The sequence below is a fragment of the Pan troglodytes genome, chromosome 2 (assembly GCF_028858775.2).
Source record: "Pan troglodytes isolate AG18354 chromosome 2, NHGRI_mPanTro3-v2.0_pri, whole genome shotgun sequence".
Lineage (NCBI taxonomy): Eukaryota > Metazoa > Chordata > Mammalia > Primates > Hominidae > Pan > Pan troglodytes.
In genome coordinates, this window is record NC_086015.1 from 127,626,895 (window position 1) to 127,641,884 (window position 14,990).

At 42.4% G+C, this 14,990-nt stretch overlaps 1 protein-coding gene across 27 annotated transcripts in view; it reads left to right on the forward strand.

Annotated features, from left to right (window-relative positions):
* KALRN (kalirin RhoGEF kinase) overlaps window positions 1-14,990 on the forward strand; it is a 690,517-nt gene that overhangs the window by 311,756 nt on the left and 363,771 nt on the right. For all 27 annotated transcript variants that reach the window (XM_016941792.4, XM_016941796.4, XM_016941798.4 and 24 more), the window contains exon 10: window positions 1,625-1,747. In XM_016941792.4, the coding sequence (XP_016797281.2) occupies window positions 1,625-1,747 (123 nt within the window). The remainder of the gene's footprint in view (window positions 1-1,624; window positions 1,748-14,990) is intronic.

A 14,990-nucleotide genomic window follows, 5' to 3' on the forward strand; every position in this document is an offset into this window, starting at 1 on the left:
GTGCTGCCTTTCAGTGTTTGCAAAAGGTAAAAATCCAGCACTACCACAATTTCTTTTTAGGGTTGTGCCTCCAGAATACTTAAAATATGTATATTGCAAGAATATATTATAAAGTGTTTAAAATCTCCATAATGTTTAGATGAATTCATTTTTTATTTATAAAAAACTTTTTTTCTTCATGATGATGGACAATTACTCCACCTGTCTTCATTAAGTGGATATTTGTTAAGCCTCATTTTTATATTCATATATACCTTTCTCTGAACTAGCACAATCACGATGTGGGCTTTGTGATCCTGTCACCAAAGACTTTGAAAATGTTCATACCTTGCACACTGCAGATATTAAATATCCCAAATGTCAGAGAACTCCCATACCTGTAGTCAATGGAATGATTTGGTTTTACCTCTGTTTGCTGCAGGGCAATCCGTTTGAGACACAGGAATGAGTTAAACCATCCTTTTAAATAGACCTAGTTCATCTAAACCATTTTCCAGTAAGTGCTTCCAAAATCTGGAAAGGCTAGTACATCATTAATTAAATGTTTAGTTAATGGTTAATGTTGCAGGCAGTGAGTGGGCTCACTTGAGTTTTAGCAGGATCTATAACAGGTGTGTCTATACTGTAATTCTGATTTAATTGTGGTCACCTGATTTACTGAGCACCAACTCTTCAGAGATCAAAAGATGATCTCTGGGATACACACATTTTTGTTAGGCCATCTGCAAGAATGCAAAATGGGTATTAAAGGCTTTCATCCTCCCTGCACGTCAAGGCTTTTACTAAGGGATTTCCATCCTGCCTCTCAAGTGCCCCTCAGGAAAACTTATTTTCCACCCTTCTTAGCATCCCCTCTCTCTCACCCCTCTATTGCCCAGGCGTCTCTGTTCCAGTGTCTCTAAATATCAAGGAAACTGTCTTGAAGCCAAATCACTAGATCTTTAGCCTGGAAGAACCTGAAGTCTCCACTGCTTCCCAAGAGACTCAGATATTAAAGGACTTAGGATGCAAACATTTTAATTTATTTGTTTGTTTGGTTGGTTGGTTGGTATCGATTGGAGGAGGGAGATGGAAAGAAGCCAGAGGGGGCTGTTGTCCTAGTGGTCAGATATCATGAGCATCCAACTGGGGACTGACTACCCTGGACTTTGCTTTCAAGATTAGGAAGGGGAGTCCCAGGAGCTGGTCACCATTGCTGTTTGTGTTCTTATGGCAGCGTGACGGATGAGTAATGAGGGCCAAGATACTGCCCAAACTGCTACTACCTAATTTCCTGCCAATATCTTTATGTGATTGGGTAGAAGTGGTGAGGGGGTTAAACTGTGCCTGATGGTCTGTGTAACTTGTTTAAAATAATGAACTAAGAAAATGGAAAAAGTAATGGAAGGATAATATGGAGATCAAAAAGGATAAGTTGAATTTAGGTAAAGGTGGGACTATGATATTGCCAATGACAGTAATGAAATCCCATGGACTCACAGCAGATTGACCATTTCCACCTGAACTGCTGCTTTACAACTGGGACGGGATATGGGGGTGGTTAGGACTCTAGCAGTTGCACATGTTGTCACATGTCTTTCCTTCTGCTAGAAAGTCATTGTTGCTGTTATCCTTCTTTGACCAGGTGTTGGACTGGATTGAAAACCATGGTGAGGCCTTTCTCAGCAAACACACTGGAGTTGGGAAGTCCCTACATCGAGCCCGGGCCCTGCAGAAGAGGCATGATGACTTTGAAGAGGTGGCTCAGGTGAGAAGCTATGTTTGTGTGTGTGTGTGTGTGTGTGTGTGTGTGTGTGTGTGTGTGTGTGTCTAGATGAGGGAGGCATGATGACTTTGAAGAGGTGGCTCAGGTGAGAAGCTGTGTGTGTGTGTGTGTGTCTAGATGAGGGAGACCTGGGCTGTGGCTTTGGTGTTTGGTGAGGCATGCTGGGTTGATAACCTGTGGCTGCTGGGCTGCCTTCCTGCCTGATGCAAGGAGTCCTTTGTCTTCTTTTGGATTCTAGGTGAGTGGTAAAATAGATGCCCACATTTATGGTCTTTGAAAAAAATCTTCCTGCTGGTGTGATCTAAAAATGCCTTGTCCACGAGGTGGTGCTGGCAGGAGGGAATGACATTATTAGATTCCTCATCACCCCAGGGCTACTGCTTATGATTGTCACTGCCAGTGAGTGAGAGCTAAAAATCAGTCCCAGCTCTATTTACAAAGCCACATACCTTCCAGGACCTGGAGAAATAGGTGGCACCTGCTCACCAGCCATGCGCTCACAGGGTTGAATGTGCCCAGAGAACCTGCCTTCGTGTCATTTGTACAATATTTAAACTGCCATTTATATAATGTTCAGTCTTTTAGCTGAGCTGCACACCTGATCCAAAAAGGGCACTGTTATTGAATTTATACAAAGATGTTGTATGACAGGCCCTGACCATTTGTCTAATAGTATAATTGTTTTAAAGTGTTTTTGTTCAGAGCCTCCACCTCAAAAATGTTATCCTAACTCTGTTATATTTCTGCATTGGGGAGTTTTCCAAACGGGTCCTGAAAATTTTCATTTTCGAGATGAAATACTGCTCTCCAGTTGTTTTATCAGGCGTGATCAGCTGCCATGTAAAACAAAATAATGAGGAGTAGGGCAGGGAGAGTGCCCATATGGGACAGAGAGGTGGGTGCTGCTAAAGGAGTGAGAATGACAGAGCTAGGTTTTGCCATATCACTGCTTTAGCCAGAGCTGACTTCAATCCCACCAGGCAGACAGCCCTCAATGTGGGCCCTACTTTGGGCATTGTAGAGAGCCCTGGGCCTCACCCAGGGAGGCTCCCAGCCCCAGACAGACTATGTGCTATGGATGCAAAAAGAGATGGCATGTCAACAACCAAGCAAGAACAGGAAAGTCATGGAGCATTACTGCATCTCTAGGGGAGCTGCAAGCATATGCTGAAAAATGAGAGGCCTCATAGGAGGCAGAAAGACCATGTCAGTGGCGACCTGAGCCCAGGGAATATGGGTGGATTGGACCCAACCTGTGGGATAAAGAAAGCCTCATATAGAACCCTTGTGTACTGTTGATGAGAATGTAAAATGGTGCAGCCACTGTGGAAAACAATGTGGAGGGTCCTCAAAAATTAAAAATAGAAGTACCATAGATCCAGCAATTCCACTTCAGGCTGTCTCCCTAACATAATTGAAAGCAGGGACTCAAACAGATTTTTTTTTTGAGACAGTCTCGCTCTGTTGCCCAGGCTGGAGTGCAGTGATGTGATCGTGACTCACTGCAACCTCTGCCTCCTGGGTTCAGGTGATTCTCCTGCCTTAGCCTACTGAGTAGCTGGGATTACAGGCACCTGCCACCACACCCAGCTAATTTTTTGTATTTTTAGTAGAGATGGGGTTTCACCACGTTGGCCAGGCTGGTCTCGAACTCCTGACCTCAAGTGATCCACCCACCTCAGCCTCCCAAAGTACAGGGATTACAGGTGTGAGCCACCGTGCCCAGCCGTCAAACAGATATTTATACACCCATTTTCACAATATTCAAAAGGTGGAAGCAACTCCAGTGTCCATTGACGGATGCATGGATAAACAAAATGTGTTCTATTCAGATAATGGAATATTATTTAGCCTTAAAAAGGGAGGGAATTCTAACATACGCTACAACATGGAGGAACCTTGAAGACATTATACTAAGTGAAATAAGCCAGTCACAAAAAGGACAAATATTTTATGATTCTACTTATACCTAGAGTAGTTAAATTCATGGAGATGGAAAGTAGAATGGTGGTTGTCAGAGGCTGGGGGAAGGGAGGAATGGGGAGCTATTGTTTAATGCAAGCTTATCCAGCCCATGGCCCACGGGCTGTATGTGGCCCATGATGACTTTGAATATGGCCCAACACAAATTGGTAAACTTTCTTAAAACATTATGATTTTTTTTGCAATTTTTTTTTAGCTCATCGGCTATCATTAGTATATTTTATGTGTGGCCCAAGACTTCTTCCAGTGTGGCCCAGGGAAGCCAAAAGATTGGACACCCCTGGTTTAATTGATAACAGAGTTTCAGTTTTGCAAGATGAAGAGTTCTAGAGATGGATGATGGTGATGCTTGCACCACAACACTGTGAATGTACTTAATACCACTAAATTATACACTTTAAAATGGTTATAATTGTGTTATATTGTGTATATTTTACCACAATAAAAAAAAAGAAAGCCTCATAGCCAATGAGGACCTTCTGCAGAATGAGGTGGACTTTGCCAATGTAATAGACACAGGTCGCAATGCACCTTATGATGGACAAGATGCAGCACAGATCCACAATATCTGGTCCTGGGTCATTCCTTTCTAGGCTGTTAGGGGGCAAAGGATGGGAGAGGGCCACAGGTATCCCCTGACTGCTGAGAGTGGAGGTTGTAGTACGTGGGGTGGTCTGTTGGAATAGGGCCATCCCATAGCTTTGGTGCTTCTGCCTGTGGGCTGTCGTATGGCTCAGCATTCCTCACTTAGAAAGGACATCCCCAAAGCCACCCATAGCCCTGACCCAGCTCAATCTTCCTTGCCCTCTGCCTGATATAGCCTCAGAGGCAATGCCAACCTTGGTTATAGGCCCATGTTTTGGTTATAGGCCGCAGTTTTTGCATTTTGTTACAACCACTCAAGACCCATCCCATCCCAGTCCCATTTTTCCCAACTGTTCCTCCACCTTCTCACTGATGCCTGATATTCCTTTCACATGGGACAATGCCTTTCCATCAGCGGCAAAGACACATGAATTTAAATTCATGCTAAAGAAAGAATGGACACATTTTTGAGAGCTTATGTTTCCATTATATATCTTGTCTTATACCAATCCTGAATGATAGGTAGTATTTGCCTTGTTTTATAGAAGACAACACTGAGGCTTAGAAAGTTCTTCCATGTGCCCAAGTCATCCAGCTTGTCAGGGGCTCTGCTGAGATTCAAACCCAGGTCTTTTGGATTCCAGAGTCATGTTCTTATCCTAATTCCATGCTGTCCCTCCTTATTGAGGTATAGGAAGTGGGCATAAAATTCGTTTCTAGGTGCCCATTTGCTTATGGGAAGTGTGGGACAAAGAGAAAGGGAGTGAGGGTGGGGGATGTTGCCACCCTTATTGACATCCATTACAACTTTCCTCTGGCCCTTCCAATGAGTAATCCACTGGCATAATCCACATCTCCCTGACTCTGCTTTCTGATAAGACTGTATTTTTTTGGAAAGAGAAGACAGAGTTCTAACTTCCAAAAGGCTCATGCTTTTAGGAGGAATGTTTGCTCTGGAAAGGAGAAAAGCAGATGTGAGCTACAAAGGGAGCACTTTACCTGGGGTTTGTGAGCCATCCCATTACCCTGAAATTAGCCTCCAGAGCTGGATCTTGTAGTTGGGGAATTAATCCTGCCTTATTCCTTCATCACCACTCTGGGAGATTGAGTGGCCCAGCATCCTGGGATTGTTAGTCCACATAGGAAAACCAATGCTGACCACAATGAAGGCAGGTTGACTGTCAGTAGCAGCCTGTCTGAGACCTGCTTTGTTCTGTACAACGTGATTGCCATGTTTAGGTGGTGCAAAAGGGGTAAACTAGGAAGGAAAGGGTTCTTCTTTCTCTCTTGTTTCTGCTCTCAATTAGATGATGGCCACTGGGAGAAGAGGAGTGGGTTTAATCAGGAACCGAAAAGTTCTCGAGTAAGAAGATCAATGACAGAAAGCCAAAGCATGGACACTCTTGTTCTTTGTTTGGGTTGCTGTTTATGAGATGTGTTCAGGAAGGCTATATATGCTGTGGGGTAGGAGCCTGGGGTAACTTATAAGCAATACTCTAAAGGATCATGATTCTGTGAAGGGACCTCTTTTAGCCTTATCATTTAGGATTCCTTTACCTGAGGCTGATAATGAGAAAGGAATTCTGAGCACCCATTCTCTGTATTTAGGTTCAAAAAATTGTCTTGAATCAAAGCAGAAAGACAGCTATTACATCTGTCACAGCTCCTGGAAATTTGTCCTTCTGCAAGGAAAAGCAAGCCCTCAACAGAGGGAATGGCTACCCACGGGGAGGGGTTAGGCAGTGTAAAGCCCCTGAACAAATACATTTCCACCCTAGGGATAGTGGAGGCATCTGTGATTCTTACCAGTGGTCAGTCTTTGTAGTAAAGACATTTAGGGCAGCTATTAAAATAGATGTAAATGATATCTTTGAAGAATTTATGTGGCAATCCATTATCCTTCATTAAACTTTAACTTTTGTGTTTAATAGCTCTTGAACAAATTTTAAACAAATTCTTCAAATGCCATTTGAAGATGAATTAAATATTTGAGTCCTCAGTTCATCCTGCAGATGGCACTCTTTGAATGGCTGACATAGAAGCTGAGCTGACTGGGGAAAGGCTTTGCAGTCATGACAGCCTCCCTAGGGAGGAATCCAACATTCAGAGTGAAGGCCCAGGAAGGGATACACCAGGGAATCTGTGTCTACAGTTTTCTAGTCTAAGCTGCTGAGGTTGTGCGTGCTCAAATAGAAGTCCTGGGCACTGGCGGGAACCTCTCCTGGTCCTTAGTCAACTAATGGACTCAGTTTGCCTATAATCTCCCCAAATGACTCAGGCCGCCGAGTAGTTTTTAAGAGACACATATTTTAAGAGACATTAGGTGTCATCAAGAATATAAACAAGTGTAAGATGGAGTTCCTGCCCATAATAGGATGGCTGTCAGGGGATAGATGTGTCCATGTCTGCCCAGGTGGTGGAATAGAATGTAGTACTGTTATATTGTCCTGAGATATTTGCTATTATGAGGTAGGCGAGTATTCAAGTGCCTGTGGTTTACATAACAGCTGTGCCTACTCTGTTAGTGGTCTGCTTTATGGCCTCATTATCTGAAATGCCAGATTTTCTGTACGCTAATTTAGTCAAAAATTAGCAAGCGTTTATGTTCAAATAGATATTATCTAAAGCCTCAGAGCACCAAATCACATTTAAGCAGCTAGACATATTAAGTAGCATTAATGTAACATTTTTGAAAGAGCAGACAATTTAAAGAAAGACTTAAAGAAATAGAAAAACATGGGCACAATTAAGTACTTTATTCAGTAATCTCTGGTTACTTGTTTCTCTATCCAACCCTTGTGGTTTTTTTGTTGTTGTTTTTTTTTAATCAAACTTGAACACACTCTAAAAAAATCATTCTGAAACTGGAAACCATCATTCTCAGCAAAGTAACACAAGAAAAGAAAACCAAACACCGCATGTTCTCACTCATAAGTGGGAATTGAACAATGAGAACACATGGACACAGGGAGGGGAACATCACACACTGGGGCCTGTTGTGGGTAGGGGGCTGAGGGAGGGATAGCATTAGGAGAAATACCTAATATAAATGACGGGTTGATGGGTGCAGCAAACCAACATGGCACATGTATACCTATGTAACAAACCTGCACGTTGTGCACGCGTACCCCAGAACTGAAAGTATAACAATAAAAAATAAGAGCTATTATGAAAGAAGAATTAACAGAATGAATGGATAATCCAAACAAGTGGTAAGAGAAAGAATCAATGATGACAAATGTTCTGAACTCTGTAGGCAACTGCATTGTGCTATCTTGATACTTTGTTGACTTAGTAAAACTGGAACTATTAAAAAAATCATTCAAAATAGGTAAGAATAGAAGGAAGGCATTTTAGTGGATTTATCAGTGACCTTGCCCACCGAAGATACTCTGAGTACAATCAGCAAACCTACCATAGTAATAAGGGCAAAATAAAATAGGATAATCCACAGAGATGGAAAGTCTGTGCCCTCACAGTTGGACAATAGCCCTCATCAATTTTCATTTCCCATCAAGTTTCTGTGTTGGGCACTGTGAAAAGTTAGAGTTCCACAGTTTCTGTCTTGAGGAACTCAAAATCTAATTTAAAAAAATGCATCAAACATGTTCTAACCCTCTAAGAAATTCTGTGACAAGAAAAGAGGCATAATGTTTCCTCCTTTAGGATTTTCAAGGGGCATTTCTAGTGAAAGCTACATCATCTGGCAATTCAGTTAATATGCAGTGATGCAGTGACCTTCACAGTAAGTTCCTTCTTTCTCTTCTTGCCAGAGATGATGACCAATTATAGCAGCTGCAAATGCAAGCAGAAGGAAAAGGTGGGAGAGCTTAAATAGATGCTTTTTCACACTCTAGCTTCTTAACAAGGATGAAAGATTCTTAGGCAAATGAAAAAAAAAAAATAGTGAGGAAGAAAGCCAGGAAAATGCAGAAAAATTAATGTCATGAAGTGGGCAAGTGGAGGAATGTGAAGCAGCAGAGAAATAAAGGATAGTCTTGCCCTTTGGATCTTGCATGACACGTTTCCCGTTGGGGTGGATTCAGAACTTTCCCTCCCTGGAGCACTAGGGAGAAGTTACTGGTATGAGCTGATGGGAGACCATCTGGTGATCACACTGAGGATGAAAAAAGATGTTATATCTTGTGGATAACTTCCAGTCAGGGGTTTTGAAGGTCACTTTATGTGGATATGATGTAGAAAATTGGGAGAGGGCAGGAGCCAATATCCAAGATATTATAGAGAGCCTACCATGAACCTTTTATTAACCCCATGAACTGTCACCCACATTTGCTGCTTCCTTTGGGGAACAAATGGCACATTCAGAAGAAATTGAGGTTTTATTCCTAATGACATAAGTTCTGAGTAACAAACTGAAAGATTTGAAAGCACAGGTGGTGTTTTTATCTCTCGTTCCATGTGATGGCAGTAACTACAGCAAAGAAGGGAAGCTTTGAGAAACATGCATGCCTATGTAGATGGTATTTAAAAAGTTTTCTGGACTGTGTTCTACAGAGCCAGGATGATGGGCTTCTGGCAAGGGATGGAGTGCATCTTGTAAGGACTGGGAAGGATATACATTGGCAGAAACCTTGATGATCTATATAGAAAGATTTAAATGAATTTTAAAGTTGAGGGAGAAAATTAACCCAGTGAAGCCAAAATCAGATATATCAGGCTTTACATAGGTGGCATAGAAAAAGAGTGTTATAAATAAAATGTGCTTAGATAACCCTAGGTTTCAAAAAATACCAAGAATACAGGTTGCAAACAATATTTTTAGGCTTCTTTATAAATAAACCAACAAAAGGCATGTGTAACAAGTAGTGCACTTAAACTTTTAACACAAGAAGATAAATATAATAGTCCTGAGACCTCAGGATATTGAGCTCATAACTAGAAAATGGCAATAGAAGAGGATTCTTTGTTGAAAGGACTTGTTCTAATGGGAAGAGTGACAGTGTATCAGGATGCTTCACATCTATATGAAATCTACAAACCTGAGGGTAGAACCTTATGCAAAAACAATATGAAGATAAGAGGAACACAGAAATGAGCCATCATGTTAGTGGAGAGGACCATAGTCTGCTCCATCAAATGGAAGATATGGAAAATGCTGTTGTGAGATTATTTCAATTCTGGTCAAGGAAAACTATGGTCATAGTGGGAGTCCTCAAGCTCCCTGGAATCTCCTGGAAAAATCTGTGATACTGTAAATGAAATCAGTTAAGTAGGTTAGAGCAAAGGGTTCTATGTGGTAGAATGTGAATCATTGTAGAAAAGTTCAAGAAGTGTAGTTTGTGTATAAACTCCCAAGAACTTTGACCTGTAAGATGCAAGGATTTAGACTTTATTCTTAGAGCAGAGAGGAATGTTAAAGGCTTTTGAGTGATAATATAAATTAAAATATAATATCTAAACCAGAGAAATAATAATTATACTGTCACTGTTTAGATCACATGTGGAAAATTGTGCCTAATTCTGGAAAATATATTTTTAAAAAGATATTGACAAAATACACCACAATTGTTGGAAGGCTACCATGATTGTGAAGTTGAAGTAACTGGATATGTTTCGTTTTAAGTAAAGAATGTTTTATGGAAGGCAGGGGTGATGAGTTTGATAGTTGAAGGCTTCCTATAGATGAAATAAGAATAAAAGGTATAGTGAAGCCAATTTTAGCTTAATTCAGGTGTAACTTTTAACCATGGGTTGCATTTTTATGAGCTGTCCAAAACAGAGTGAAGTGCCTTGTGATGTAGTGTGCTTTGTCCCACTGGAGGTTTTCCAATACAGGCAACCTTTTTTTCCTTAGGATTAAACACCCTCAACTCTCTCCCATCTTTTTTTTTTTTTTTTTGAGACAGAGTCTCGCTCTGTCACCCAGGCTGGAGTGTGGTGGTACAACATTGGCTCACTGCAATCTCTGCCCCCCAGATTCAAGCGATTCTCCTGCCTCAGCCCTCCAAGTAGCTGGGATCAAAAGCATGAGCCACTACACCCTGCTAATTTTATATTTTCAGTAGAGATGGGGTTTCACCATGTTGGCCAGGCTGGTCTCGAACTCCTGACCTCAAATGATCCACCCGCCTTGGACTCCCAAAGTGCTGGGATTACAGGCGTGAGCCACCGCGCCCAGCCTCTCCCATCTTAAAAACAAATTAATACAAATACAAGCCACCAAGAACAGCTTCTCTGAACTCTACTTTCCCCTCTGTTTCTCCTTCCCTTTGTAGTCCAAGTTCTTGATAGAGGAGTTTATATTTGCTGCCTCTACTTCCTTACCTCCTCCATTCCCCTCTACCCCTGCCATTGGCTTTTGTTCTCTCTGGCCCACTGAGGTTAATCTTACCAGGGACTCCAACAGGAGTCTCTGGTTTTTATTTGCTAACTTTATTATTTATTGCTAAATCCAAAAGACACTGAACAGATTTTTCTCTTTTTTTTTCTTTTTCTTTTTTTTCTTTTTTTTTTTTTTTTTTTGAGACAGAGTTTCTCTCTTGTCACCCAGGCTGGAGTGCAATGGCGCGATTTCGGCTCACTGCAACCTCTGCCTCCCGGGTTCAAGCGATTCTCCTGCCTCAACCTCCTGAGTAGCTGGGATTACAGGTGCCCGCCACCACACCCAGCTAATTTTTGTATTTTTAGTAGAGGCAGAGTTTTGCCGTGTTAGCCAGGCTGGTCTTGAACTCCTGACCTCAGGTGATTGCCCACCTTGGCCTCCCAAAATGCTAGGATTTACAGGTGTGCGCCACCGCACCTGGCCACTTAACAGGTCTTAATTGACTGTTCTGAAGCATTTAATCCTGTCACCCACTTCTGCCTTTTAAAGCCCTCTTTTTCCAAGACTTCCTTGACATCGTGCTGTCTTGGTTTCCTTATGACTTTCTGGCTGGTCCTGATTAAACTCTTTTCCCTTTTCCCCAGGATTTGTTCCTCAGATCTTCTCTTCTCACTTTACACACACTCCCTGAACAATTTAGACTCTCTCTCAGTCTCAACAGCCACCCCTACTCTGATGGCTTCCAAATCCATGTCTCATCTCTGGTTTCACCCCTGGGTTCGATATTTATAAACCCATTGGCTCTGTGGACACCTCTATTGCAATTTTCAGAGGGTTCCTAAACTCCGTGTGTCTAAAGTTTATTATATCACCTCCCACCCCTTCCGGTGTGCTCTTATTCCTGCATTCGTTATACTAGTGAAGGCCACCAACCATCCACTTGCTTGAGCCAGAAACTTGGGAGTCATTCTTGATTCTTCTCTTGCTCTTCCTCATCATTGAGTCTATTGCAATATTGCAAAGTCTTATTGATTCTGCCTCTTTCGTGTGTTTCTTTCCTTCCATCCCCGTTGCCACTGCCTTAGATCAGAGCCTCATTATCTCTTGCTTGGAATACTGCAATATCCTTCTGTTTTCCCTGACTCCAGTCATTGTCTTAAATCTATCCTCATGCTGCCACAACAGTGGCTTCCCTCAAATGTAATCTCATCATCATGATCTCCAATGGTTATGGAACCTATAGATGGCTCCCCATCAGGATAAAGTTCAAACTCTTGATAATATAAACCCTTTATGACCTGCCCATTACTTTGTTTGGCTTTACCTTTTACCCCTCCTGTGTTCCCTCTATCCCATCTTGTATTCCTGTTGTCCTGGAGTTTTCCTGAGCATGCCATGCTCTCAGGTCTCAATGCTGTCTCCTTAATCCTTCTCACTCCTTTAACTGATCAGCTCCTATCACCTTCAAACACTTGTCTCAAGTATACCTCTTCTAGGAAGCCCTCAGTGGCCTCCTTGGTTTGGATTGGATGCCCCTTTTCTAGTCACCTAGTTACTCTGGTCATATCTCTATTATGGTAGTTAGCACAGTGCCATAATCAGTTTTATGCTATCCTCACTATCTGGCTGGACTGTGACCTTCCTCAGAGCGGTAATTTTGTCTCAGTCTTTTTAAACCAATGCCTAGCACAGTGGTGACCCTGACATGCAATGGATACTTGAAAGATAAACGAATGAGTGCTATGGAACGAATGCCTTTGTTGGGTGGATATCAGGCCAGATGATCTCTGAGGTCCCTGTCAACTCTAAGAATGATAAGAGAGGTAGATCAGATGAATATTTATAAGAACACAGGCTCCAGAACCAAATAACCTGGAACATAACTGAGTACTCTCCTGATAGAATTAGCAAGACTGCCCTGTGCTGGGGGTCACCCTGATTAGCCCCAGCCCAGGGTCTGGCACTTTAGAGGAAGCATCTTTTGAGTCAAATTTTGAGTGAGTTCTTTGGACTCTTTTGTATTTTCTTTAATTAAAGAAAGCTAAAAAAAAAATTCAGATGAAGCTATAGGAAACCACTCTTGACAAGAAGAAATGGCAGTCCTTACTGTGTCCATTTTCCCAGCCCCACTAATTTTCCGTGATTTATCCAGCTGGGATCATTATCATCACACTGAGCCTGACTACCAGAGGAGGCTTTAACCTTCTCACTCCGTTAGCTGAAATGGAAGGAAGTCTTTTTTTTTCTTTTTAAAAACTCGCTGTTATTACAGATAAACTGGCCTTTTCCAAAGAGATCCGAAAGGCAACAACAAAACAAAAATTAGACAGAAGTGGTATACTGTATATTGACTTTGTATTCAGCATACTGATTTTGAGTCCAAGACAACTCTTCTAGTCACAGACTGCTTTTGATTCAATATAGTATGTTCACTGGTTGCCATTTTTTTCCTTCCCCTTTTTGAGAAGGAAATGGCCTTAATAACAACAACAATAATAACACCTACTGAGTATTTTCTGTGTGCTGGATACTGTTTGAATTATTTTTCTTATGTTAACTTATTTATTTCTCACAACATCCCATGAGTTATTAATATATATTTCTAATTCTCATTTATAGATAGGGAATTTGAGGCACAGAGACTAAATGAGTAGCTCAAGTTGATAGACCTAGTGAATGGTGGAGCTCATATTCAAGCCCTAGTAGTCTAGCTCCAGAGTCCAGGCTGTCAACCACCCTGCTGTGGAGTCTCTTGATTCAAAAGAACCTCGGATGTCTCTGGGATCAGGCCTGGTGGGGATCAGGCCTCATTTCCACCCCAGAGCCAGTTCCTAGCCCTCTTTCCATGTGTGGATCTGGGTCATCCCTCAGACAGCTAGCTGCACATTAGCACTGTGGCTGTAGGACCCCTAAGTGATACTTTTTACCTCCTTGCCTCTAAGATTTCCATCAGACTATCATGAAGGGTCACCTTCATGGTCCTCCTTGATATCTTTTTAACCCAAAAGGTGTCTATGCAGCCTCAGGCTGCGTATGACTGACTTTTGCCCTTCTCTGCCTGTCCTCTGGTGTATCTGAAGCACATGTAAGAATGATTGGTGACAGCTGGCTCTGCTCTTTGCTGAAGCTTGGCCTATTTAACAATTGATTTGGCCGGTATCTGGCCTGAGTCTTCATTTCTATGTTCTAGCACAAAATGGTGGACTATACTTGGCCCAGACCAGATAGTTATTTCATCCCTTTCCTTTTACCTTTTGCTAAAATTAAGCTATCACTAATGAAATGTCCTAGCTTTCAAAAATCTACCCCCCTAGTAGTCCCCTATCTCCATATGAGATGTCCCCTTTAGTTCTGATTTCCCCTCTGCTGGGACATATGATATATTGAAGAAAAGCATAGCATTTGGAGTCAATCTGTTTTTTCCACTTTTGGCCCTGGACCTTGTGAAAATCACTTTAGTTCTCTGAGCCCCAGAGTTCTTCTCTCTAAAATGAGAGTGACACCTACCCTGAAGAGTGATGTGGAGATTAGAAATGATATATGGAAAGTACCTAATCGAGAATTTGATTCTCAGGAGATGCTCCATAAATGGTGGTCTCTGTGGCAGCAAATGGTGATCATGTTGGTGCTGGTGGCTGGTAATAGAATATATTTAAGCTTCACTCCCTTCCAGGCAAAGCTGTTAAGTCCCATGCTGTCATCTCTCAAGATTCAGCATGGTGTGGTCTACTTAGCTATGTGGGAAAGAGTAGGCCTGTGCTTTGAGATGGCCAGGTGCCAAGAGGACAGATCAGCTGCAGGTACTGACAAACATCATCAAGCGTTAAGTGTTATGGAAGAGATGGGTGCCTTATTTGACCAGTCAAACAAGGAAAGCCAATAGAGTAATGGTATATCCTGCCTAGGGGCAGGGAACACCCAGCAGCTGGGCATCCAGGAGCCAGTGGTGTTCAGCGACCCAAGGTGGAGGCTGGACAGTTTGCACCTGGGAGGCTCTTAACAGGTTGCCGGGCTGTAGCTGCTGGGCTGCAATTCAGAGGCAGGATTCTTGGGGTACCTGGTAAGGTAATGGCTGGCTCTTAGGAACAGGACAAAATTGTGGTTATGGAAACTGAGTACCAGGGGAAGGCTGGGTTGGCTGCCGGTGGAATCTGATATGGAGGACAAGTCTGTCAGGGAGATGTGCGATTCCATTTGGTGTATGTCACTGGGCTGGAGCTGAGCCTGCCATGGGGCCCCAGAAAAGGGAGAAAGAAGTAGAGAGACACTATGAGCCAAGTGAGAACAGACTCTCCCTTCTAAAGGATTCTCTGCCTAGTGGCCCTCCTCAGAAAGAGTGGAGTCACTCAAGTTTCACAAATGTGACAACATATT